Source organism: Streptopelia decaocto (genome assembly GCF_964273445.1).
Source record: "Streptopelia decaocto genome assembly, chromosome: 17".
Lineage (NCBI taxonomy): Eukaryota > Metazoa > Chordata > Aves > Columbiformes > Columbidae > Streptopelia > Streptopelia decaocto.
The window spans coordinates 4,721,309-4,743,679 of record NC_138672.1 but is presented as its reverse complement, the minus strand read 5'-3'; the positions used below and the strand labels follow the sequence as shown (position 1 = coordinate 4,743,679).

The following is a 22,371-nucleotide window of genomic DNA, read 5'->3' as shown; positions in this document are numbered from 1 at the left end:
TTCACCAGTGCCCGAGGTCACAGAGACAAGTGGGGGGAGATTTACAGCACGCTTACCTTCTCCAAAGTGGCTGTGCAAACAGGACACCCTCTTTTCTGTCTCCCAGTGACTCTAGATCAATTTTTTTTTTGGTGACGACGAGCTAAAAAGCAGCTATTTCTGAATGTCCCCGTGTCAGGTGCAGGCTGAACTCTTGCGAGCTTGCAGCCACCCCAGCGGGAAAGCTTCTCTGAGGGAAAGTTGGGTCACAATCTGGCACTAAATAACCTCAACTCCATCGCGATCTCTCCAAGTCATTGCGGGACAGAAAGAAGTAAGATTAATAAATTATTCTTGCCAGAAAAAGGCATCCTCTCAGACTTGCATAGCAGAGAGCGCAATCCTCACATAGTCACTTTGCTGAACATAAGCACGCTGGATGATAATGTGATTAACATTTGTAGCTGTGCCGGCTCAGATAAGGGTAATTAAATCTCACGCTTCAGGGCATCAGCTAATCACTTGTAGGGTCATTTTATTTATTTTATTTTTTTACCCCTTCATGAATATATTTGCCCGGTCGCTGCGATGCAGGGTGAGCGTCGCTGTGAGTGGCGGATGGAGGCAGGAAGCCCCATGGCAGGTGATGCTCAGATTTGCTCATATTTGCTCCCTCAGCAAAACCCCCTTTTGCTCAGGGATGCTGTGGGGTGCTGGTCCTTTTTTGGGGGCTGCGTGAGATGCTGCCAGCTCTGTGGGGCACAGCAGTGCTGCCCTACGCTGCACCGCACCACGGGTGTATTGCACGACCTTGGGCGTATTGTTTAAGGTCAGATTCCCCGAAAAATGTCTAGTTTGTGTACCAGATTTCAGAAGGACGGGAGGACACCGGCACAGCAGGCTCTCGCTGCCTGAGCCCTTCTCCTCGTACCTGAGCAGCCACTAATTGCGTTAACCCCAACCAGCACCCCGGGATGAGGGAGCTGCTGCCTGTTATCTGTCACCCGAGGCAATGAGTGGATTTTATGGCTCGGCCAAGGTTACGCCATGTGTCCATCAAAACCAGGATTTTGCACTCAGTTTAATCCAGGCCACCCTGCCAGTACAAGAGCTCAGTAAAGCCTTTAGCCATTTGACCTTTCCCAGCATGAAGACTTGTTTATCTGGAAGTCAGCTCCCTCCCAAGGCAGGGATGAACTCTGGGTCGGATGCTACTGGGGACTGGGGCTGCAAGGGAGCAACAGCATCTCCTTGTATAATGACTCGGTATCTGCAAAATGCACTGGGAAATGAGCAGGTCCCTTGCAGGCGAGCTCTGCGAGTCAGCGAGTGGATTCAGTGCGCGCCGTGCTGGAGAGAGCAGCATGCTCATTGCTGCTGCTGCTGCATCGGGCATCTGCTCCATGGGGAGACACTGGGGAGCAGAACAGGAGGTGGAGGAGGATGCTGTGGGTTTAGCAGGTGCTGGGAGCAGGCGGGTTTGATGGGTTCCGTCCTGATCCCATCGGAATAAACCTGGCTCCATGATTGGTAGGAACCACTAAGTCATGAAAGTGCTGCCCTGCCTCTTGAAAATGTCACAGCCCCCGAGGTGTGAACCCTGCACATGGTCCCACACCCGGTGACTTGGCCGTGCCCCAGGTGGGGACACGCGCGGCAGCACGTGCACAGGGATATTGTCACATCCGTCTTGGCTGTGTCCCTGCCCCTTGCAGAGAGTCCGACGGCTTTGATCAGCGCTTCCAGAGAGCACAAAAGCCTGGCAGAAACTCTTTTTTTTGTGCCTCTACAGCCAGCAGCGCTGCGAGCCACAGGGTTGTTAATAAGGCGCGGTGGAAAGCAGCGGCAGCCCTCTGCCGGCAGCAGCTGCCTGGCACAGGTGCGTTGGGTTGCCCCATCATCTGCCCTCCTGGTTTGCCTTCCTGCACCCTCAGAAGCAGGGGGGGCTTAGCAGGGGGGCTGTGCCATACCCAGACCCTGCACCCAGAGGGGGCTTCCCCTGCACGGCTTTGGCTCATCCCTGCTTTGGGGTGGTGGGGAGGAGGGGGCTGGAGGTGGGGAGGGAGGAGATGCAGAAAGGGTTTGGCAGCAAAAATGCATCGTCAAACTGCTCCTGGAGTCCTGCCTTGTACCGCTGCTCCCCCTGTTGCAGGAGCACGTTGTGGGCACACGCCGGTGTGTGCACCCACGCCTTGACTCGCGCTTGCCCCTTGTTTTTCCTCGACCTTTCGATTGCTGAGCAGTTAAAGCAAACGGCATTACAACAAGTGGCACCACAGAGCGCGGCTTATCAGTAAATACCTTTTATTCGAGGCGTCAGCTCCGAGCAGCAGGCGCTGAGTGCAGGTTCCCCTTGTGCTGGTGTGCATCTCCTCCACCTTCTCCCTCTGTCACTCACGTGCCAGGGCCACCAGCCGCAGGGGACGGTCCTGCTGCCCAGGGACAGCCGGTCTGTGCCCTCGTGGCATGGGCAGGTGTCGGTGAGGTGGTCCAGGTGGGTTTGTATGGTCAGAGGACATATTGCTGCTTTGCATTTTCTCTGCTCCCTGCGTGGGTGCAGGGTGCTGGGTTAATGCAGTCTCCTGGTGTCTGCCATGCAATGTGTTTCTGTCCCCCGCGGCTGAGCTCTTCTGGCACTGCCAGGTCTGTCCCCTCATGCAGTGCGGTGGGAGAGCACTTGGGAATGTGCCACCAGCCAGTGCCATTGTCCTCCTGGGCATCCCCTCCTGGTCCTTGGGGAGGTGGGGTGCAGAGCTGGGTCTGGCGTGACCCACCTGGCCCTTGCGCTCACCCTTGGGTGCAGGGCTGACCCCTCAGGGAGGGACAGTCCCCATGCCCTGGGGTGGCAGGTGGGCTCAGCACAGCTTTCCCGATGCAGCATCACTTGGGGATTTGGTAGCGCTGATGCTTTTTTCCCTTTTGTGCTAAGACAGAGCAGCAGAGACACCGACACCCTCCTTCCCGTGTTCCCTGCCGCCTCGTCTAATTTTGCAGCCCCTGCTTCCCACCACCCACACAGCTCCTGGCTTCGACAGTAATTGCCGTTCCCCATTTGCATTGCTGAGACAGTGAAGGGCTCCCAGCAGCAAAGCATTGCTCTGCCGTGGGGATCCCGCACAGTGCGAGCAGGAGGAGATTTGTGAGCACACATGTGAGCGAGAGGCTTTTCCCCTCAGACAAACAAACCCCTTTTTCTCCAGCAGCGCCTAAAGTGAAGGTCCTGAGACACAATCTGGTGCTGGCGGCTTTGAGACAGGGGTGCAGCGTGAAGGCAGTCATGCTCGGCTCACTCGTGTGTGCCTTCCTTTGGCTGCTTGTCCTGCTGTTCCTTATGCGTCTCGGGGCCAAGAGCATCCCCAGGCTGGTTGCCCGGGGCTGTGGCATTGGCTGTATCTGATGCTGGGTCCCAGGGACATGCTCCTCCAGCCCGTTGTCTCACTGCAATGGGACCCTTGGAGGCCAAGGTGTCCCCACTTGAGAGGTGATCATGGGGGTGATGGAGCATCCCTCCCAGGGATGTGCTGCAAAGGGTAAAACCAGGGAAGAGGGGTGAACCCAGCAGCTGTTTAAAGGAAAATCTATTCAGAAAAATGCAGCTGGGACAGGCGCTGCCAGCCAGAGCCTCCCCCCAGCTCCTGGGGCTGACCTGATTTTGCAGGAACCTCCCATTTCTCTGCTCCATTGCCCTTTTGTCTCTGCACCTGGAGGATGCAGAGCCTCATGGCCTATATTTTGTCTCTAAGATCAATATTTAAAATCCCCCCTGTTGTTTCCTTTGCACAGGCGCAAGGCATTTGGTTTGCTGGGGGAGGCTTGTCTCCCAGAGACCTGTCTGTTCACCATTTCAAATAATTTCCTTGGTATCGTTGTTCTAGAAACAATTCATTAGGGGCCTATTATACAATGTTATACCTGCCAAGGTTAGAAAAGATCCTGCATATGTGGTAAAATTGCACCATGAGCTACATGCAATTACTTTTTTGTTGTTGCTGCCTGTCTATAAATGTACCTTTTCCTCCTTTGCAGAGCCAGTCACCCAGGGGCAAAGCTGTGGGGTGATGCTGCTGCCTGGGATGGGGACCCCAGCGGGGCTTGGTCTGGTGCTTGGGCACAGTCCTGTACTGGGAAGATGCTGCGGGCGGTGGAAGGGGCAGTTTTGGGGCGTAGCAGACATTCCTCTCTCCTCACCATTGTTTGCCCCCTCTTCAGTGACACACTTGGAAAAATCTGAGTGAAAACCAGTGACCAAGTCCCCCAGCTGAGTGGTCCCACGCTGCTGGCAAGTCAATGGAGCCGTGGTCCCCAGGAAGCTCATTAAACATCATCTTGGAGGGCTGAGCAGCAAGGGGCAGCTGTTGGCAGCGGCTGCAAACCCCATCCATCCCCTGTTAGGTCTCCTGCCTACAGGAGATGTCCCATGCCCTCCTGAGCCATCTGTCTCCGTGCTGCCGGGGCGGCTCAGCCCCCCTGCCAGGCCGTAGCCTGCATCGTTGCTTTGCAGTTGTCTTTTTCTCTCTTGCAGGGAGAATAACTTCATCAAGGACTTCCCCCAGCTGGCCGATGGCCTCATGGTGATCCCGCTGCCCGTGGAGGAGCAGTGCCGCGGCGTCCTCTCCGAGCCCCTTCCCGACCTCCGGCTGCTCACCGGTACGACCACACCCGGGGTCAGCCCCGGCTCGGGGCAAGCACAGGAGCGAGCATCCCTTCTTGCACCCAGGATCCTGTGGTCCAGGGCACATCAGCACCCCTGTTATCTCGGGGTCCTTTGGGGCATCAGCATCCTAGTTATCTCAGGGTCCTTTGGGGCATCAGAATCCTAATTATCTCAAGGTACCTTGGGGCACTGGCATCCCCATTATCTTGGGGTACCTTGGGGCATTGGGGTACCTTGGGGCATCGGCGTCCCTGTTATCTTATGGTGCCATGGGCCATCAGCATCCCCCTTATCTCAGGGTGCGTTAAGCCATGAGCATCCCCATTATCTCCGGGTACATTGGGGCATCAGCACCCCTGTTATATCGGGTTACCTTGGGACATCCCTCCAGTGCACCTGGGGCGGAAAAAACGTATGGGCTGTGTGACTCCACCCCAGCGTCTCCATCCCCACAAGCTCCTGGTAGCCACTGCCACCGCAACGCTGGCCCTGCCAGCAGCTTTGGGACCCCACAGCCTGACCACCAGAAGTGGCACCGTCCCTGCCCCGCTCCCATTTCCTGTTCCTGCAGGGCACAGCAAAGCCAGCGCTCAATGTGAGCATTAGCAGCCAGGCCTGCGGGGGCTGAGCACCGGCTCTTCCTTTGCAGGAGACATCAAATACGACGAGGCGATGGGCTACCCCATGGTGCAGCACTGGCGGGTCAGGAGCAACCTCTACAGGGTGAAGCTCAGCTCCATCACCCTCTCTGCAGGTGAGGGTTTCTAGCAGTGGGGAGATGCATGTCTGTGTGGATAGGTGGTGGTCATCTGCCCCAAGGCACAGTTGTGCTGAGCATCTCACCAGCATTTCCCACCTCCAGGCTCTGCTCGGGCAGTAACTCGCACTCCCAGCGCTGTGGCAGAGGCAGGCAGAGGGATTTATCTCCTTTTTACAAGGGGGAAACTGAGGCAGGGAGTTTGTATAGCTCAGTCACACAAACCAAGAGCTGGGGCCAGAGCCAGGATCAAGCTAAAATTTGGGCCTTTAAGAAAGATGGGGACAGACTTTTTAGCAGGGCCTGTTGTGATAGGACAAGGGGCGATGGTTTTAAACTAAAGGAAGGAGGTTCAGGCTGGACATGAGGAGGAAATTGTTGCCCCTGAGGGTGGTGAGAGCCTGGCCCAGGTTGGCCAGAGAGGTGGTAGATGAACCATCCCTGGAGACATCCCAGGCCAGGCTGGACGGGGCTCTGAGCACCCTGAGCTGGTGAAGATGTCCCTGCTCATGGCAGGGGGGGCACTGGGGGAGCTGGGAAGGTCCCTTCAACCCAAACCATTCCATGATTCTACAGTTCTGTCATTCTAAGTTAACAAGCAATGCTGCGGGGAGGATTCATGTGGGGGTGGCTGTGTATACGTTCATGTACAACAAAGAGTAAATTCTTGAAAAATGTAGTTTCCAAAGGACCCAAAGTGCTTGTAAATGTGGGTCATATAAAGCAGAGAGTCGCAGATGCAGAAGGGGCGGGCGGGAAGATCCTGGAAACGTCAAAACATTTCACTTCCACGTTTTTATAGCTACATGTTTTGTTTCAGAAATACTGAAACATTTTGTTACAACCTGAAATGTTTTGCCTTTTCATTTCAAAACAGCATTTTTTATTTAAAAATCAACCTGTTTTTAAATGGGGAAAGAAAAAAAAAAAGATCTAGCGCAGACAGGCTGCAGAGCCCAGAATGAAATAACCTGCTCAGAGCAGAACAAAATATTTGGGTTCAGCTCAAAATGAATTCTTCTAGCTTTTTTATTAAACCAACTTTCTCCTCCAATAAACCAACCAACCAACCAGCCAGACAACCTCATTTTGGAGACAGTCGTGATGTATTTTCTTGCAGTATGTTTTCGGTTCCACCATTGAACCAAAGCACTATCGGCCAGCTCTAAATGATGCCAAGACACCATGAAGACACCAATGCCTCCTTGATATTTGACCTCTGTAGAGCAGTGACGGTCTGTGTCCTTGCCCCATGCCAGCAGTGACAGTCTGTGTCCTTGCCCCATGCCAGCAGCGATGCTCAAGAGATGTCCCAAACCTTGTGCGCCCCCAGAGCTGCCATCAGCCCAGCCCCATGCACCTCCAGCTTTCCTAAAAATAGTTATTGGTTGTGCAAGGTATTTATGCTGGGGATGGTCTGCAGTGCCACCTGTAATGACACCAGAACATCTCTGGTTGTGGTTACTGCAGAGCAAAGGCCAAGCACGTCCTTTGGGGAGAACGTTGATGGTGTCCCAGCAGCCTGGAAAACAGGCTGGAGCTGGTTGGAAGGTGTTTGTGTGTCTCTGTGTTCACATGCACGTCCCTGTAAAATGACTTGAGAAAGGAGAGGAATCACAAAAGGATGCCAGAGCCACAGCCCAGGTCCATAGCAGGTTGTGGATTCCAAAGGATCATGTATGCAAGAGAGGAGGAGCTGCACTTTGCACCTCTGCAGGGACTTGTCTGCCTTGAGCAGGGGACCTGCTGGGTCCTCTTCTCCCGGGCTGTGGCTGGCAGCCCTGCCTGGGCCACCTGCCCACCCCCTGCCTCCCTCCCGCAGGCTTCGCAAACATCCTGAAGATCCTGAACAAGGACAGCAGCCGGGAGGAGCTGCTCTCCTTCATCCAGCAGTTTGGCTCGCACTACATCGCGGAGGCCCTGTACGGCTCCGAGTTCAGCTGCACCATCCACTTCCCCAGCAAGAAAGTCCAGCAGCAGCTCTGGCTCCAGTACCAGAAAGGTGAGGGGAGCGGCGGGGGGGGGGGCAGCGCCACAAATGTCCATTGCTGTTGGTGCTGTTTTCCATCCATCACCACCTCTTCCCCATGCACACACCATCAGTGGTTAGTGGGCGCAGAAAGGAGACTTTGTAGGATGGAGGGGGTTGGTCTCTTCTCCCAGGTAGCAAGTGATAGGACGGGAGGAAGCAGCCTCAAGTTGTGCCAGGGGAGGCTGAGGTTGGGGAACAATTTCTTCCCCAAAGGGCTGTGGGGCACTGGAACAGGCTGCCCAGGGCACTGCTGGAGTCACCATCCCTGGAGGGGTTGAACAGGCACGGAGATGAGGTTCTCAGGGACATGGGACAGTGCCAGGGGTGGGTGAATGGTTGGACTTGATGATCTTGAGGGTCTCTTCCAACCAAAATGAGTCTGTGATTCTATGACTTATACCAAACGAAGTTTTCAGCAGTAGTAGACTGTGACACATGTCCATGGGCAGCATCCCTGAGCCCGATGAACCCGTCCTGCCCATTTCTGCCCTTCAGTGGCCACTCTGGCTCCATCCATCCCCAGGGACCCACGTCCCCACTTGCCCCCGGCCCCACTGCGGTGTTGCTTGGGGTCGCGTGATGGAGATGTGACACAATTGAGCTGTCTCAGAATGGCTTCATTTTATTGCTTGTGACAATGACAGTCTTTAAGGAAGTGTATTAAATCAATAGCAGACTCATTGTGCTACACCATAAATAACGCGACACATCATTAAACAGGGCAATAAACTTCAGGACTTTGAAGTAATACAATTAGGTTATGTTTATAAAAACTCCCTTATCGCTGTAGCCTTCCATTTGCCAATTCATCTCTCTCCTCCAGGGGATATTCCCCAGGTCTGATGTTTTCCCGTTGAAAAACATCTGTGCTGTTTCATAGGGCCCGTCGTAAGGCTAATGGTAACAAAGGTCATAAAGGCACTTGTGTCCTGCCCCGCGGGTGCTGCCGAGAGCGGCCTCGTCCTGCACAAGCTCCTGTTGCCTCCATCGCTTTCTGCTCATTTTTTTCCTCTGTCTTCCCAGCGCAGCTCGTCTTGTAAATGTATTTATAACACCCTGTACTCATTTGTTTGGGTTTTAAACTGTGATAAATGAAGTTTGCCGTAGCAATGCCCCTGTTTAGCAAGAGAAAGCGTGGCGGAGGTGTGTTGTTTATGTACTTGTAATATTATTAATCATTCTGGTGTGCTCCCTGCAGTCCCTGGGTGGGGAGCAGATGGGGGACGGGGTCAGCAGTGGTTCCTGGGGCTTAACCATGAAGCCCCACGGTGGCACAGGGCCTGAAGCAAGCAGTGCTTTGCTGACAAAATAATTGCCTTTTCAGTCCATGGTATGCAGCTGGCCAAGGTGGGCTCCCCGCTCCCCCCCGGCTCCCACCTGCGCCCCTGGAGCTGTGCCCACCCCTGGCAGGGCCGCCCCGGTCTGCTGGGACATCCCCGGTGTGCTGGGAGCATCCCCGGTGTGCTGGGAGCATCCCCAGTGTGCTGGGGACATTCCCGGCGTGCTGGGACATTTTTGGTGTGCTGGGACATTTTTGGTGTGCTGGGACATTTTTGGTGTGCTGGGACATCCCCGGTGTGCTGGGACATCCCCGGTGTGCTGGGAATGTCCCTGGTGTGCTGGGGACATCCCTGGTGTGCTGAGGAGATTGCTGGTGTGCTGGGACATTGTTGGTGTGCTGGGGACATCCCCGGTGTGCTGGGACATCCCTGGTGTGCCAGGAGCATCCTCACATCCTTCCCCACCACGCTGTGAAGCAACAAAGCACATGTGGGACCTCAGGGTTTCTCTGTAGATTTTGCATGTGATTCCTGGACATAAGTGTCAATTTCTGACTGCACAGCATCTGGGTACCAGGTGCTGGTTCCCACCCTGTACTTCGCGTGTGGCTCCATCTGTGGCTTTGGTAGCTGGTGTGAGGTTGAATGTCAGGACTGTTGGTTCTGCAGAGAGGACAAGTGTCTCTGATGGCCAAAAAATGATCTTGGTAGGACATCAAGGATGTTCAGGCCTCTTGCCGATACTAGGGGAGATCAGCTCTATGGACAGAGAAGGTGTCATGGGAGACTCAGGGCTCTGTCCTGGAGAAACCCCAGTTAGGTAAGAGAAAGACCTTGCTGTTTATGGTAGACAGATTTTATTCCTAGCTTCTCTGCTGATTTACTCTCATTTTGCCAGTGACATAAGGAGGATTGGAATAAATAGCCCCAGCTAGACAGCTCTGGATGTCTTCTCCATTCGGAAACAGCTCTGGCCCGCCGGGCTCCCCGCTGCAAGCCAGCCCGTTTCCAAACTGCTCCGAGAGCACACAGATGCATCATCTCTAATAAATACAAAAGCGAGGCCAGGACAACTGTAATTTGTTAGCGAGCAAAGCAGGTCAGAATAGGAAGGGGAGAGGAGAGTCTGGAGCTAATTGGAACATCACCAAGTATGATAAAAATGCACATTGCGGTGTGTTTGCAGCACCGCACAAAATAATTTTAATATTTTTAATCAACTTCATAAATCAATCGACAGGCCTCAGGAGGAGGCCTCCGCCAGTACAGCGCACAATCTGCGCGTCCAGCCCTAATTGAAAACATGGTCTCGAAGAAGAGACGGCGCCGCTGGCAGCCGGGCTCCTCGCAGCAGTTGGAGCAGCCCAAGCGCTGTGATGTGGGTTGGTGCCTGCAGGATGCTTCCTTCAGCCAAACAGAGGAGAAAGCGATCTGCTTTTTACCAGGGACAGCAGAAAGTTGGTGCCTTCTCACTACCCAGACCCACCGCCCTGCCGGGATGGGTGTTTGCAGGATGCTCTGCTTGTCAAAAGGCAAAATGTTCCCCTTCCTCCTGGAAGTAAATTGGGTGTGTGCTTACTCTCTACAACTACCTGAAAAGAGGTTGGAGCCAGGGGGGCTGTTGGTCTCTTCTTCCAAGTAATTATGAGAGGATGAGAGGAAACGGCCTCAAGTTGCACCATTGGAGGTTTAGGTTGGATCTTGAGAACAATTTCTTCATGGAAATGGTTGTTGGGCATTGGAACAGGCTGCCCAGGGCAGTGGTGGAGTCACCATCCCTGGAGGGTTGGACAGATGTGCAGATCAGGTGCTTAATGGCGTATTTTAGCAGTGGACTTGGCAGTGTTAGGTTGACAGTTGGATTCAATCTTAAAAGTGTTTTCTGGCCAAAGCGATTCTCTGATTCTAGAATGCCATGCTCAGCAATAAAACTGAAAGTAGAGGCTGGGGGTCAAGCCAATGCAAAGATGCTCGCAAAGTGTACAGGAGGAAGGAGAGTCATACCTCCGTCCAGCAAATCCATATGTCAACGACCACTTCAGGCGTCTCATAAACCTTTAGGAAGGTTTTAGCTAAGGTTTAGCAAGGTTATTTTTCTCTGTGCCCCCTCAGTCTGGCTGGATGAGGAGGAGCAGAGCTTGGTTAGGGAAAGAGAAGAGCTGCTGTGATAGCAAAACCTGACAGCCCCAGTGGGATTTCCCCAAGAGCTGTTCTAGCTTGCCTCGTTCCCACTGCGATACACAAAATGCAGAACAAATGTCTGTAAATGCTCCGGCACTTAGAGAAAATGGAGCCGTTATCAGCAGTAATGCGGAGGGTCTCGTCTTGTCAAGCCTTTGAGTGACAACTCTTTCCTTTGCACGGTGCAGACGAGCTGAGCTTCAGCGTGGGAGATTTCTGTTCTCCAACTGGGAAAAGCTGGAAAAAGAAGCAGGTGGGGTGGAGCTGCAGGGGAGCACAGAGCTCATGGGGCTCCTCTCCTTTCCCAGGAGCGGGGAGATGCACGGCTGGGCAGCGGGAAGGATGCTGATGGACAAGGGTGGAAGAGATTCCGAGCGAGGGTTTCAGTACCCAAGTGTTGTGTTTCAGGGCTGCTTTGCATCTGCAGTGAGTGAAATGCTTGTTTTTCTTGCATTTCCTGTGATCTCTAGGTAGAGTTTCCTTGGCTAGAGGTGACCTGGCTGTGTTGGGCACTCAGCAAGCTGAGCATTGAAGGTGGTTCGCCTCAGTAACAGATAGAGGCAGGTCCTGTCACACTCCCTAAGCCCTTCTGCCCACCAGCCCTTCCAGTATTGGCTTATCTCCTCTCGGGCCATATGTTGTTGGTTGTATTTATCTTTAAGAGGTTACAATTTTCATGCTTTCTTGTTAATGTAACAGTTTAGACAAATATCTTCATGAAACAGAAGCCACTTCAAGCACGCAGCCTCGAGCTCTGCTAAAATAGCAGTCTGTGTTCTTCTGAGCGGGGTCCACGGGTCCCCTCTGTCCCCTCAAGGTCCCCTTCATCTCCGTGCAGGTCTGATACTGCCCTAACACAATTAAGTTTGAACTAGTCCAGGGGAATGTTTAGTTTTCATTTCCCAGACACAATCAGGTGCATTGAGAAAGCTGTAAGGCGAGCTTTGCATCTGTTAAAGGAGATAATGGCTTTGCCTTAGACCTGCTCGGTCAGAAGTAGAGCATATAGAGTTTCCCTGTCCTTGAGATCCATTCCTATAAACAACCACTCCACTACCTCTGTAACATTCCTACTACTTGCAGTTTATGTCTTTGTATGTTTCAAAACATCAGCTTTTGACATTTTGTTCGGAGGAGGAAAAAACAATCTAGCTGGTTGCCGTGAAATTTAGTTTAGACTAAAGTACGTGCTGTGACTCACTCCGCTAAATGACCTTACGCACTGCTCATTGTAATCCAAAATTGCCAGGCAAGTAGAGTAATTAGTTGTGCAAAATGAAATAACTTTAAATCCTTGCATTGACTAATGACCCAGAAAAATCACTTAAGCTATACAATAGAAAAGACTCGAAGCATCTGGCTTTATTTTTACTTTTGTAGCCCTTTGATTAAGGAACAGGCTCTGCCCCTCATCCCTTTGGAAAGCTCGGCTGTTGGTTGCTGCCCAGAACAAATGTTTGTGGCTTTGTTGCTGCTGCTCTAAGAAATTATAACTTCATATAAAGCATCAGGGTAAGTCTAACAGGACTGGCACGGCAGTTGTTCTGCAGGGATGGTGTATGTTTGACAAACCAGCATCTCGGATCTGTTACCAAGCGCTCGGTGCCAGGGAATTTGGACCAGACCTTTAAAACATCAGGTGAAAAGTAAGATATTGCCCTTGTGGGAGTATCGGCGTGAATTAAGGCATGAAACTCTAGTATTTGTTTATGAGGTGGGTAGGGAAGTGTCAGGTAAAGTTACAGGAGACCTGCCAAGGAAATCAGATTTATCCTCCGCAACCTGACAGCATAAAAGGGGTCTCGTAGCCATCGTGTTCCCAAGGCTAATCCCCACTGGGTGTAGAAAACAATCTACCACCAAAGGGAGGAGATGAAGTGTTTTTAATAAGAAAATGAGCTGTTTGCAATGCGCTTTTAATTGGATCAATTTTTCCTTTATTACACAATCTTTAAAACCCAAACACATACGTATAACCAGACAAGCTCTTCTTCCAGGTAGAGAGCAGAAGCCAAACTATTTCATCACAATCCTTAATTACCCCATTTCATCTCGCTTGGCAGACGATCACAACATTGTGTGGGGGCACCACGGCAAGAAATACAGCTCTGCAAAATTGTTTTGTAGTCGCTGTCAAGTTCTGTCAGGGGACCTGCAAGCCCTGGGTGAGGGACAGCAGGCTTTTTTTTCCATTTTCTACCTAAAAACCCAGACTAGAAGAGCCGCAGGCAACACACACACCCCCAGGCGCAGATTGCAGTGTCCTGGCCCACCAGTGCATCGCAGCGTAATGTTGTTTTCCTTGGATCTCTGAGTGAGAAACATGATGGACGCTTTGTTTGAACTGTGTGACCAGGAACAGGCTGGGTAACCAACTGCTCAGTTTACCAGACCAGCTTTTCTGTCCCTTCAAGCACTCCAGGAAATGTTATTGCTAGCGGTGTGATGTTTATTGCCAAAAACAAAAAAAAATCCATTGGAACAGAAAATGACAGAGGTACATATTATCATAGATAATATTGCTTCAATTATTCAGGTCCACGGTAGCTTCCTGCTTGGAGCAGTTCTTAGAAAGAGGAGAAGCGTTTAAAAGAGATCAGTAGGAGAGGAACTGCCATTACTGCAATACTGGAAAAAACGCCTTGAGTTACAATGTAATTAACTGCAGAAGGGCCCGGTAATAGTCATCATCTCCCAAAAACATACATGCAGGATGAGATCAGCTCCCCAAATTACTCTTACATACCTCAGGCGACTGCCATCTCCCACCCAAATAAGAGCAGCAAAGAATGTAAATAATTCTGTGCAATTTGGCAGCCTCGGCAAAGCCAGGGAGCAGCAGAGGAGGGAAGGGGGGCAGTTCCTTGGACCATCACCATGTCGGTGTCTCAGCTCCTGCTCCTTCTCCCCAGGCTTTTTCCAGGCAATTTTAGTGAGAGAAATAACAAGTTGCCCCAGACAGGGGGCACCTCCATCGGCTGGGTGTTTGTGTGCTCTTCAGTGCTTTGCCTGAGCTGAACAAGGAGAGAAAACAGACAAATAAAACTAACAAACCAAACCAAACCCAAACAAACAAAAAAAAGAAACAAAACCCCTCCAAACCAAACAAACAAAAAAACCCCAAACAAAAACACTACAGCAAACAAAGAAAAACCCCACAAAATCCCAGCAAAATCTGCTCCCAGCGCTTATGCAAACCCCGTAACTCCCGATCAACCAGCTGGAGCAGCAGTGGCTCCAAAGCCTCTTTTACTTTGCTGTTTCAATAGGGGAGCTTAAAAACCAAAATCACCTGTTGCATACATGTTGTAGCACAAGGAGCAAACAATTTGCTGTAGCACGGCAGCCGCTATAAAATCAGTTTTTATATTGTCTGTTGTGTCCCCAAATTTGCAACTACGTTGTTGATAGCAACAAATAAACGCACTGCGGTCTAACTATTATCTGTGGCAGATTAACATGCTACCACTGTGCCCTATTTAAATGCATCTTTCCTTCAATAAACGATTCTAGGCGAGCAGCACCACACTGAGGTACACATTTATCAGCCAGGAGAGTAGCACTGTGGGGGCCTTGGTTCACACAGCTGCAGTTTTGTGCTTCATTTGGCCCAAAGCCGCGATGAACATGAACTCTGGTGCCTGCTGGTGCTGTAAAAAAATAATCTGAGGAATGTAGTGTTTTGCTGTGCAAGGGAAAAAAGGCAACGCACCAATGGATGTGTTTCCAAGTATTAAAAAAATAAAGGCGAAATGGTTTTCCCCCGATCTCAGCTGTGAGTTGCCTGAATATCCGAAGTGCAGACGGGTGGAAACTCTCACTAAATGTAATGGCCTGGAATTCAGAACAGTGAAGTGCAGGTGAACAGACAATATGTTGCATTTAATCGCATTTACTATAATTTCTCAGTCTTATTCCCTCAGCCCTTTCCTCCTCCCACATGAAGCTTTAGATACCAGACATACCTTCCAAAGACAGTTTCCAGGATACATTTAATAACAAAACAACAGCAAATATCAACCGTAGGCTTCCCGTTTTCCTCCAGCCCCCCCCCCCCCCCCTTTTTACCCCTTTCTACCTAGCACAACTCTTAGTAATCATAAAAACCCTGTTGCCATCAGAGGGCACTTTAGTGGCTCAGCTCTGTCTCCCATGATTGCACAGGACTCACTTCACATCGAACAGACACGGTTCACAAATGGCACGACACGGGGCGATCTCCTGAATACCAGAAAAGCAGAGAGAGAAAACCCTCCCTCATCAGTTTGAAAGTAAAGCTCCGTCTCCCCGCAGTCTGAGAGGGCTATTTCGGTTTACGCAGTGCTGCAATCAGAAATTGCTTTCTCTAGTAGTTGCCCAGACAACTGCTACCCAGTTCCTTGCAAGTACCACAGCGAGAAGAGGATTTTGCCTCTCTAGTCCTTTAAGGGAAGGCGATTTAGAGCAGTCAGTCAGTGTTTATGGCACAAAGATACAGTGGTTGAAGCTGGAAGTGTCAGAGATGTGGCAAAAGGAGGTAAGAAGTTTATGGAGTGACCAGTCATTGAGCAAGGAACCAACATTCCAGAAGGATGGATCCTTTCCCTTGTGCTTGTTCTTTTTTATTGTACTGTTTTTATATAAAAAAAGAAGATAAAGCAGACCACAACCATGTAAGCTATTTTGTTTCTAAACACAAAACATGATGGCCTCTATGCCAAATCCCCTTCAGTTATGGCACAATCTTCCTGAATTCTTGCTTGACACCGGTTCCCATCAGATTGCATCGAGGCTGGAAGAATCTCTGCTGCCAAAAGAGGTTTTGCTTAGAAACGTGCCTTTAAGGGGTAGAATATCTTCTCAGATGGTAACTGTAGATCTTAATGCAGTGATCCCAGCAGTCCAGCACCAGCAGCTGCCCTTTGGGAGTAATGGCGATACCAACGGGACAGACAAGTCCTTCCCGGATTAGGATGTTATAGCCGCCTCCTTTGGGAAAATGCAGGATTTCTTTCCGGCTGCTGTCAGCAACAATGAGGTCTCCCCTGGCATCGACACACATCCCAGCGATGCACCTGAAATCCTCATTCTCGGAGAAGAAGTGGCTGATCTGGCGTCCCAGCTGCCCATCGGGGCCAACAGAGCCGATTGAAAATCCTCCTTCCAGGTGGTGTTCATACTGCCGGTTCTCCAGGTTGAGCCCCAGCCCTTGAGTAAAGTAAATGGTCCCTTCAGCATCGCAGGTGACAAACTTTGGGCGCACGGCGCTACATAAGCAACTGTACTTTACTACCCCCATGCCACGGTCCACCGTGAAACACCAGAGTTTCCCCCCTTCCACGTCGGTCACTACGAACTGCCCCGAAGGCAGAGCTGTGATGCCCCAGGGCTTGCTGAGCTGGCTCCGGTGGCAGGCCACACAATGGCCATCCATGGTGTAGACCTTGACGGAGTTATCGTAGCTGTCCGTCACACCTATCAGGCCGTGGCAGTTCATGGTGACAGAAAGGGGAGTCAAATTGGGCAAGTCTGCCCCAAGGAAACTCAGTACAAAGCTATCGATTCCACTAGGGCTCCGGCGGATCTCCTTCAGAAAGCCCTTGCGAGTAAAAACCTGGATTCGGAAATTGCCTCGGTCTGCCACGAGCACCTCTCCTTGCAGGGTGACGTGCAGGCTGACGGGGAGGTTAAACATCCCTGGCAGGCTGCCCTTGGAGCCCATCTTCTTGATGAAGTGGCACTGCTGGATGCTTGTGGCTGCTTCGGGCATCCTTGGCTTGGCTGGTGAGGAGCTGGGTGTGCAGCTGGGCTCTTCTTGCACCAAATCGGGCTCCTGAAATGATGCTGATGAGGATGCTGCGGTTTCCACGAGTGATTCCTCTATGTTAACAGTCCGGGGTTTCTTCACCACCTGCCCAATCTGCAGCGGTCCCACGTGGCTCACCTTGAGGAGTTCAACCTCTTGAAGAGTCAGCTCCCTTGGGAGACTGTTGGTCAGTTCTGGTTCTTCCTCATCTGCTGCTTCCTCCAAGAGAGCTATATCTCCCTGCTTTATTTTGGCAAGGAAATAGTCACAGCGAGACATTATCTGCACTTCTGCTAAGTTCAGCAGATAAGCTTGCTCCTCCATTACTTGATTATTTACCTTCTCCACATCGGACAAAGAGGTGGTGAAGAACTTGCGTGACCTTGCCAGTTCTTCCTGGATCTTGCTCTCTTCTTTGCTGTAATCTTGCAGAACTGCTTTGTATCTAGATTGTAGGCCTCTCGAAACACCCTCCAAAGATGCTTTTCTTTTCTGCAGATCACCCATGAGCTCCCGAAGTCTGGCAAGCCTTGTCCCAAATTCCCTCCTTCGCTCTTCAGCAGCCTCTTTGATAGCAATGACTCTGTGCCCTTGGGGCATGTGCGATGTCTCCTTGCATGGTTCACACAAAACCAAGCTACAGCTCTTGCAAAAGTGTCTTGGCAACCTTCTCCCACAGACCTTGCACATGAGCAGACCCACCACTTCCCCCAGTCCGGTGGTGTCTATGATCTTCAGCACAGTAAGGTTGTCAGTCAGCTGAGCTAAGCTCGTCGTTCTTGTGATTTTGCTGCAGAAGGGGCAGCGTATCCCGTTAATACTGTTTGCCAGGAGTTTCTCCAAGCACTGTTTGCAGATGGTGTGCCCGCAGTGTAAGAGTTTGGGTCTCAGGTGCTCCTCGGTGAAGGACTCCATGCAGATGGGGCACTCCAGGACCTCTCGGAGCGCGTCCGAGTTGAGTTGAGGGGCGGCAGCCATGGCTTTCCAGGGCAGCTTTAGCTGGTGCAGCGTCTTGTACTTGCATCTATTCCAAGGTGCTCTGATTCTGTCCAGAAAGATAAGAAGAAATGTGATTTATGTCATCACCAGCAGTTACATATACATGCAATTTATTTCTGATTTATCACCCAGCCTTGGGAAAAAGAAGCCCAGTTAGCTTTTCCACGTTTGGGAAGGAAAGATTAGTCATAGCTAATCTTAGAGTGGGCAAATTCCAAAACTAACTTGCCGCTTCTAGTGCGATGAATTATTCACTTGCAAAATATATAAGTAGAACTGAAAGAAGTGTAATGGCAGCAATAAGGAAGCCCAATAGATATTGATGACTGAATCATCTCCTCATGGTGCCCATCTCCCGCTGCCAAGCCTCCGAGTTTACATAATTTACTGAAACCCAGGGAGATTAAACCAAGCATTCAAAATGTAGCACATCAAAAGAGGAACCAGATGGTGCAGCGCTTTAGGACATTAATATATCACCTCTGGAGACCTGCATTCAGATGTGACATCAGATAGGAACAAAATAAATGTGGTTGTTTTACTCTGCTTTTCTAGGTAGCCAAAATAAATTTTCAAGGTTTCATCCATTTGCCAGAAAGTGCAACTAGAAGGAATGATTTCTCAGCTTTCCCTCGCTCTGGGAATGACTGTACATACTGAAAACACACAGCGAAGATTTTTACGCCAGTGTATTCATTAACCTCTGCCATGCTGCATCATGCTTCAGCATGCAAATTAAACCCAGCTCAACGCAGCAGTGTTCTAGCAGGTCTTAGCAATAATGGAGTTAGCAGACAACTCCAAACATTCGTTAATATCTACTACAAGTGTTCACCGTTAGTTCTTGAACTTAGCTTCATTGCATATAATCTCTCCTTATTTCACAAGCTTGCAGCGTTGACCTCATTCTTGTATTCTGGTTCAGTTTTATACCACTCTGGTTGCCGTTCAGCTTCAATCCAGGTTTCTCCATCCTGCCATCCCTCGCAGCAGGGAGCAGATCCCAGCAGCTCTCTTGCTAAAGCAGCCATCCATTCAAAAGGAACAGCACAGGCTTCACATCATTAAGTTATTATTCAGTAGACTGGGTTTCAATACCTTTGCTATTGCATTGCTTAGCCGTTAAAAGAAATGGGGAAGAAAACATTTCTTCTAGGGGGAGAGGAGGAGAAGGAAGTCGTTAGTCTTTAAAATGAAGAGACAGTCGCGGAGGGATGTGAGCAGACAGCTTCTTCTGAATAATGGCTGCATGCACGCGGCGCTCTCGCTTCCCCGCTGCGTTTGCTGCTTCATCCTCGGGAGCGTTTCAGGCAGAAAGGTTCACTGTATTTCAGTTTAGCATTTGCTCAAGTGGAAGAAGACAACTGCAATGAAGAAAAGTTCTTTATGTTCATACAGAGAAGAAAAAAAAATCATTTTCATTTATCAGCTTCAGTTCACAGTCCTTTAAACCCCACGTTTCAGGAAGGGATTGAGTCGCGTAGCAGAATCTCCAAGTACCAAGCTGGGATCTGATCCGTGGCTCGATGGTGGCAACCGGGGAGCAGGGGCACTCCTGCCGCTGGCACTGAACACGTGTCCCTTTTGTTCTTAGCACAGAGCTCAGCTGGGGGAGCAGAAGCCTGGGCACTGCCATGCAGATCAGAAACCTTCCTCTGAGGGATGAAAAATCTGTATTTTAAAATGATTTGTAAAAATGAAACGCAGGATACCAGATCCATTATTCTTATTTTCCTTAGAACAGTGTCAAAAGACTTGCTTAGGAAAGGCCAAAGGAGCAGCACAGACACCAGATACTGAGGGTTACATAAAAAGCTACTTTTAAAACAACTATTTTCATTAAAGAACAACAGCAGAGGGGACTTTGTTTAGTTTTGTTAGGTTTGGTTTTTAGAAAGATGATTTGTATGGCGTTGTTTTCCTACATAACCCCCTTTTATTGGAATACCAGCATGTGCCTGAGTAACGTGAAATTATTTTTACTGCTGCACTTTTATCTTAATCTCGCACTCGGCTGCACCGTCGTGGAAGTTTCCTTAACAGCGAGTTGTTCTGGCATGTCGGTGCCTGTGGGGCAGCTCCTCTGGTGCAGAACGGGGTGTCAGAGCCTCAGCTGTAGGTCAAGCTGCAAAACTCCGTAAATTACTTGAGTTCGGTTTCCTTATAGTGAAAAAAAGGTCCTGCTGTGGCTTCTCTTCCCACTCTGTAGTTTTTAGTTAGGATGCATGGCGAGACAACTAGTTTAACTGGTAATTCATCGCTTGTGCCATTAAGGAGTTTAAATAACAGGTTAAAGCTGCACAATCCGTGTTGTGACCTCTTCCCATGGCGTTTGTGACAATATTGCCTTGGCAGCTCCAGCCCGGGCAGGACAATGTGGGAATTTGGGTTTTTTTTTCTCAAAAGAGATGTTTGAGGCGTCTCCCACTCCCCAGGGTGGTTCGATACCGTTAACAGAGCCCGGGCTCCCAGGAGGGAGACACACAGAATCATAGAAGCGTTTTGGTTGGAAAAGCCCCTCAAGATCATCAAGTCCAACCATTCACCCACCCCTGGCACTGCCCATGTCCCTGAGAACCTCATCTCTGGTCCATCCAACCCCTCCAGGGACGGTGACTCCACCACTGCCCTGGCCAGCCTGTTCCAATGCAGCTTTAACGGTTGCACGGGCTGACAGGGCGCTCGGTTCGGAACAAACCGCCGGTTTGACCGCAGGACGAGCCCCGTCCCGCCTCCCCCCCGAGCAGGTGCCTGGGCAAGGCCGCGGCCTGAGGGGGCTCGGCAGGGCCGAGGGTCTCTCATCGCCCGTCACACAGAGGCGCGGCCCGACGGGGGTCCGGGTGGGGCTGCCCGGATGGGGCTGCTCGGCCCGGCCGCCTCCCCCCGCCCGGTCCCGGAGCTCTGAGGGGGATCCCGCCCGCCGCCGCCCCCGCCCCGCCTGCAGGGGGCGTCGCCGCCGCCGCGGGGCCCGCGGTTCTCCTACCTGCCCGCCGCTCCCGGGCCGCGCGCCGCTCCCCGGCATGCCCCGCGCCGCCGCCGTGACGTGTGCGCCGGGCGCGCGGAGCCTGCTGGGAAATGGAGTCCCGGGAGGAGCCCGGCAGCGGGAGGATCACACGGGATCGCAGTGTCAGGGACTGGAAGGGACCTGGAGAGCTCATCCAGTCCAACCGCCCATGGAGCAGGAACACCCAGATGAGGTTACACAGGAAGGTGTGCAGGCGGGTTGGAATGTCTGCAGAGAAGGAGACTCCACAACCCCCCTGGGCAGCCTGGGCCAGGCTCTGCCACCCTCACCGGGAAGAAGTTTCTTCTCATATTCAAGTGGAACCTTTTGTGTTCCAGTTTGAACCCATTATCCCTTGTCTTACCATTGGTTGTCACCAAGAAGAGCCTGACTCTATCCTCCTGACACTCACCCTTTATATATCTGTAAACATTAATGAGTCCCCCCTCAGTGTCCTCTTGTCCAGCTCCAGAGCCCCAGCTCCCTCAGCCTTTCCTCACACGGGAGATGCTCCACTCCCTGCAGCATCTTGGTGGCTGCGCTGGACTCTCTCCAGCAGTTCCCTGTCCTGCTGGAACTGAGGGGCCACAACTGGACACAATATTCCAGATGTGCATCAGGACAGGAGGGCACAGGGCCCGCAGGCTGGTCCCAGGAGCAGGGAGCTGTCTGCATGGGGAGCTCCGGGGTCGGCCAGGCTCCCCCCTCCACACTGGGGCTGTTTCTGTTTGGAAGAGTTAAATGAAAAAAATGAAGAAATAGAAACATGCTTTCTTTATATTTTCTGGTTTTATTCTGTTCAGTTTCACGTTGGCCCACGCCTTTTCTCTGCTCAGCCGGTGCTGCAGCGGGAACAGCCGCTGCCCATCCCCCTGCCCGGTCCTGCCCGTGGGTCAGTTTTGTGTAGTCTATTAAAAAATTTGTCTTTCTGGATCCATTTCTATAACGGTTTAAGCCCAGTCAGTAACTCAGCCCCTGCAACCGCTCACTCACTCTTCTCAGTGGGATGGGGGAGAGAATTGGAAAGGTAAAAGTGATAAAACTCATTGGTTAAGATGAAGACAGTTTAATAGGTAAAGTAAAAGCCACGTGTGCAAGCAAAGCAAAACAAGGGATTCATTCCGTGCTTCCCATGGCAGGCAGGTGTTCAGCTGGGCTCCATCACACCAGATGCCATCACTCCAAACATCCTCCTCTTCCTGCGTCTTCCTTCAGCTTTTATTGCTGAGCACAGCTTCATGTGGTGTGGAATGAGGAGTGGTTGAGGGACCTGGAGGGTTCAGCCTAGAGAACAGGAGGCTGAGGGGAGACCTCGCTTTCTGCAACTGCCTGGAAGGAGGTTGGAGCATGGAGGGGGTTGGTCTCTTCTCCCAGGTAGCAAGTGATAGGACGAGGGGAAACGGCCTCAGGTTGCACCAGGGGAGGTTTAGATTGGATATTAGGAAAAAGTTCCTCCCAGAAAGGCATTGGAACAGGCTGCCCAGGGCAGTGGTGGAGTCACCATCCCTGGAAGCCTTTAAAAGGTGTTTATACAAAGTTCTTAGGGATATGGTTTAGTGCTAGAGTTAGGTTAGGTTATGGTTGGACTCGATGATCCTGAGGGTCTCTTCCCACTGAAATGATTCTGTGATTCCATGAATGTCCCTTGGGTCAGTTGGGCTCAGCTGTCCCCGCTGTGTCCCCTCCCAGCTCCTTGTGCA

At 51.3% G+C, this 22,371-nt stretch overlaps 2 protein-coding genes across 12 annotated transcripts in view; one reads left to right on the top strand and one right to left on the bottom strand.

The window, feature by feature from the left end:
• ASTN2 (astrotactin 2) overlaps nucleotides 1-22,371 on the top strand; it is a gene marked incomplete at its 5' end in the record, with an annotated part of 312,614 nt that overhangs the window by 193,459 nt on the left and 96,784 nt on the right. Inside the window, 3 exons of the mRNA XM_082067996.1 lie at nucleotides 4,502-4,626; nucleotides 5,283-5,387; nucleotides 7,213-7,392. Of these exons, the coding sequence (XP_081924122.1) occupies nucleotides 4,502-4,626; nucleotides 5,283-5,387; nucleotides 7,213-7,392 (410 nt within the window). The remainder of the gene's footprint in view (nucleotides 1-4,501; nucleotides 4,627-5,282; nucleotides 5,388-7,212; nucleotides 7,393-22,371) is intronic.
• Nucleotides 12,791-20,699, bottom strand: TRIM32 (tripartite motif containing 32). 11 transcript variants are annotated; one of them, XM_082067576.1, is made up of 4 exons: nucleotides 18,325-18,486; nucleotides 14,962-17,713; nucleotides 14,596-14,717; nucleotides 12,791-13,897 (listed from the first exon to the last, which is right to left on the bottom strand). In XM_082067576.1, exons 1-2 carry the CDS (start codon nucleotides 18,375-18,377, stop codon nucleotides 15,703-15,705), a joined length of 2,064 nt encoding a protein of 687 aa, XP_081923702.1. In that variant the 5' UTR covers nucleotides 18,378-18,486; the 3' UTR covers nucleotides 12,791-13,897; nucleotides 14,596-14,717; nucleotides 14,962-15,702. The 11 variants fall into 11 exon arrangements, with proteins under 11 accessions (XP_081923702.1, XP_081923705.1, XP_081923708.1 ...); XM_082067579.1 differs by having other exon boundaries at nucleotides 15,055-17,713; XM_082067582.1 differs by lacking the exon at nucleotides 18,325-18,486 and adding an exon at nucleotides 20,651-20,699 and having other exon boundaries at nucleotides 12,791-14,717.

Coding starts and splice junctions, on each gene's coding strand:
- TRIM32 (XM_082067575.1), bottom strand. CDS start 18,640: ATGGAGAAACCTGGATTGAAGCTGAACGGCAACCAGAGTGGTATAAAA. Junction 17,714..18,569: donor AACCAGAATACAAGAATGAG/GTCAACGCTGCA, acceptor CTTTCTGGACAG/AATCAGAGCACCTTGGAATA.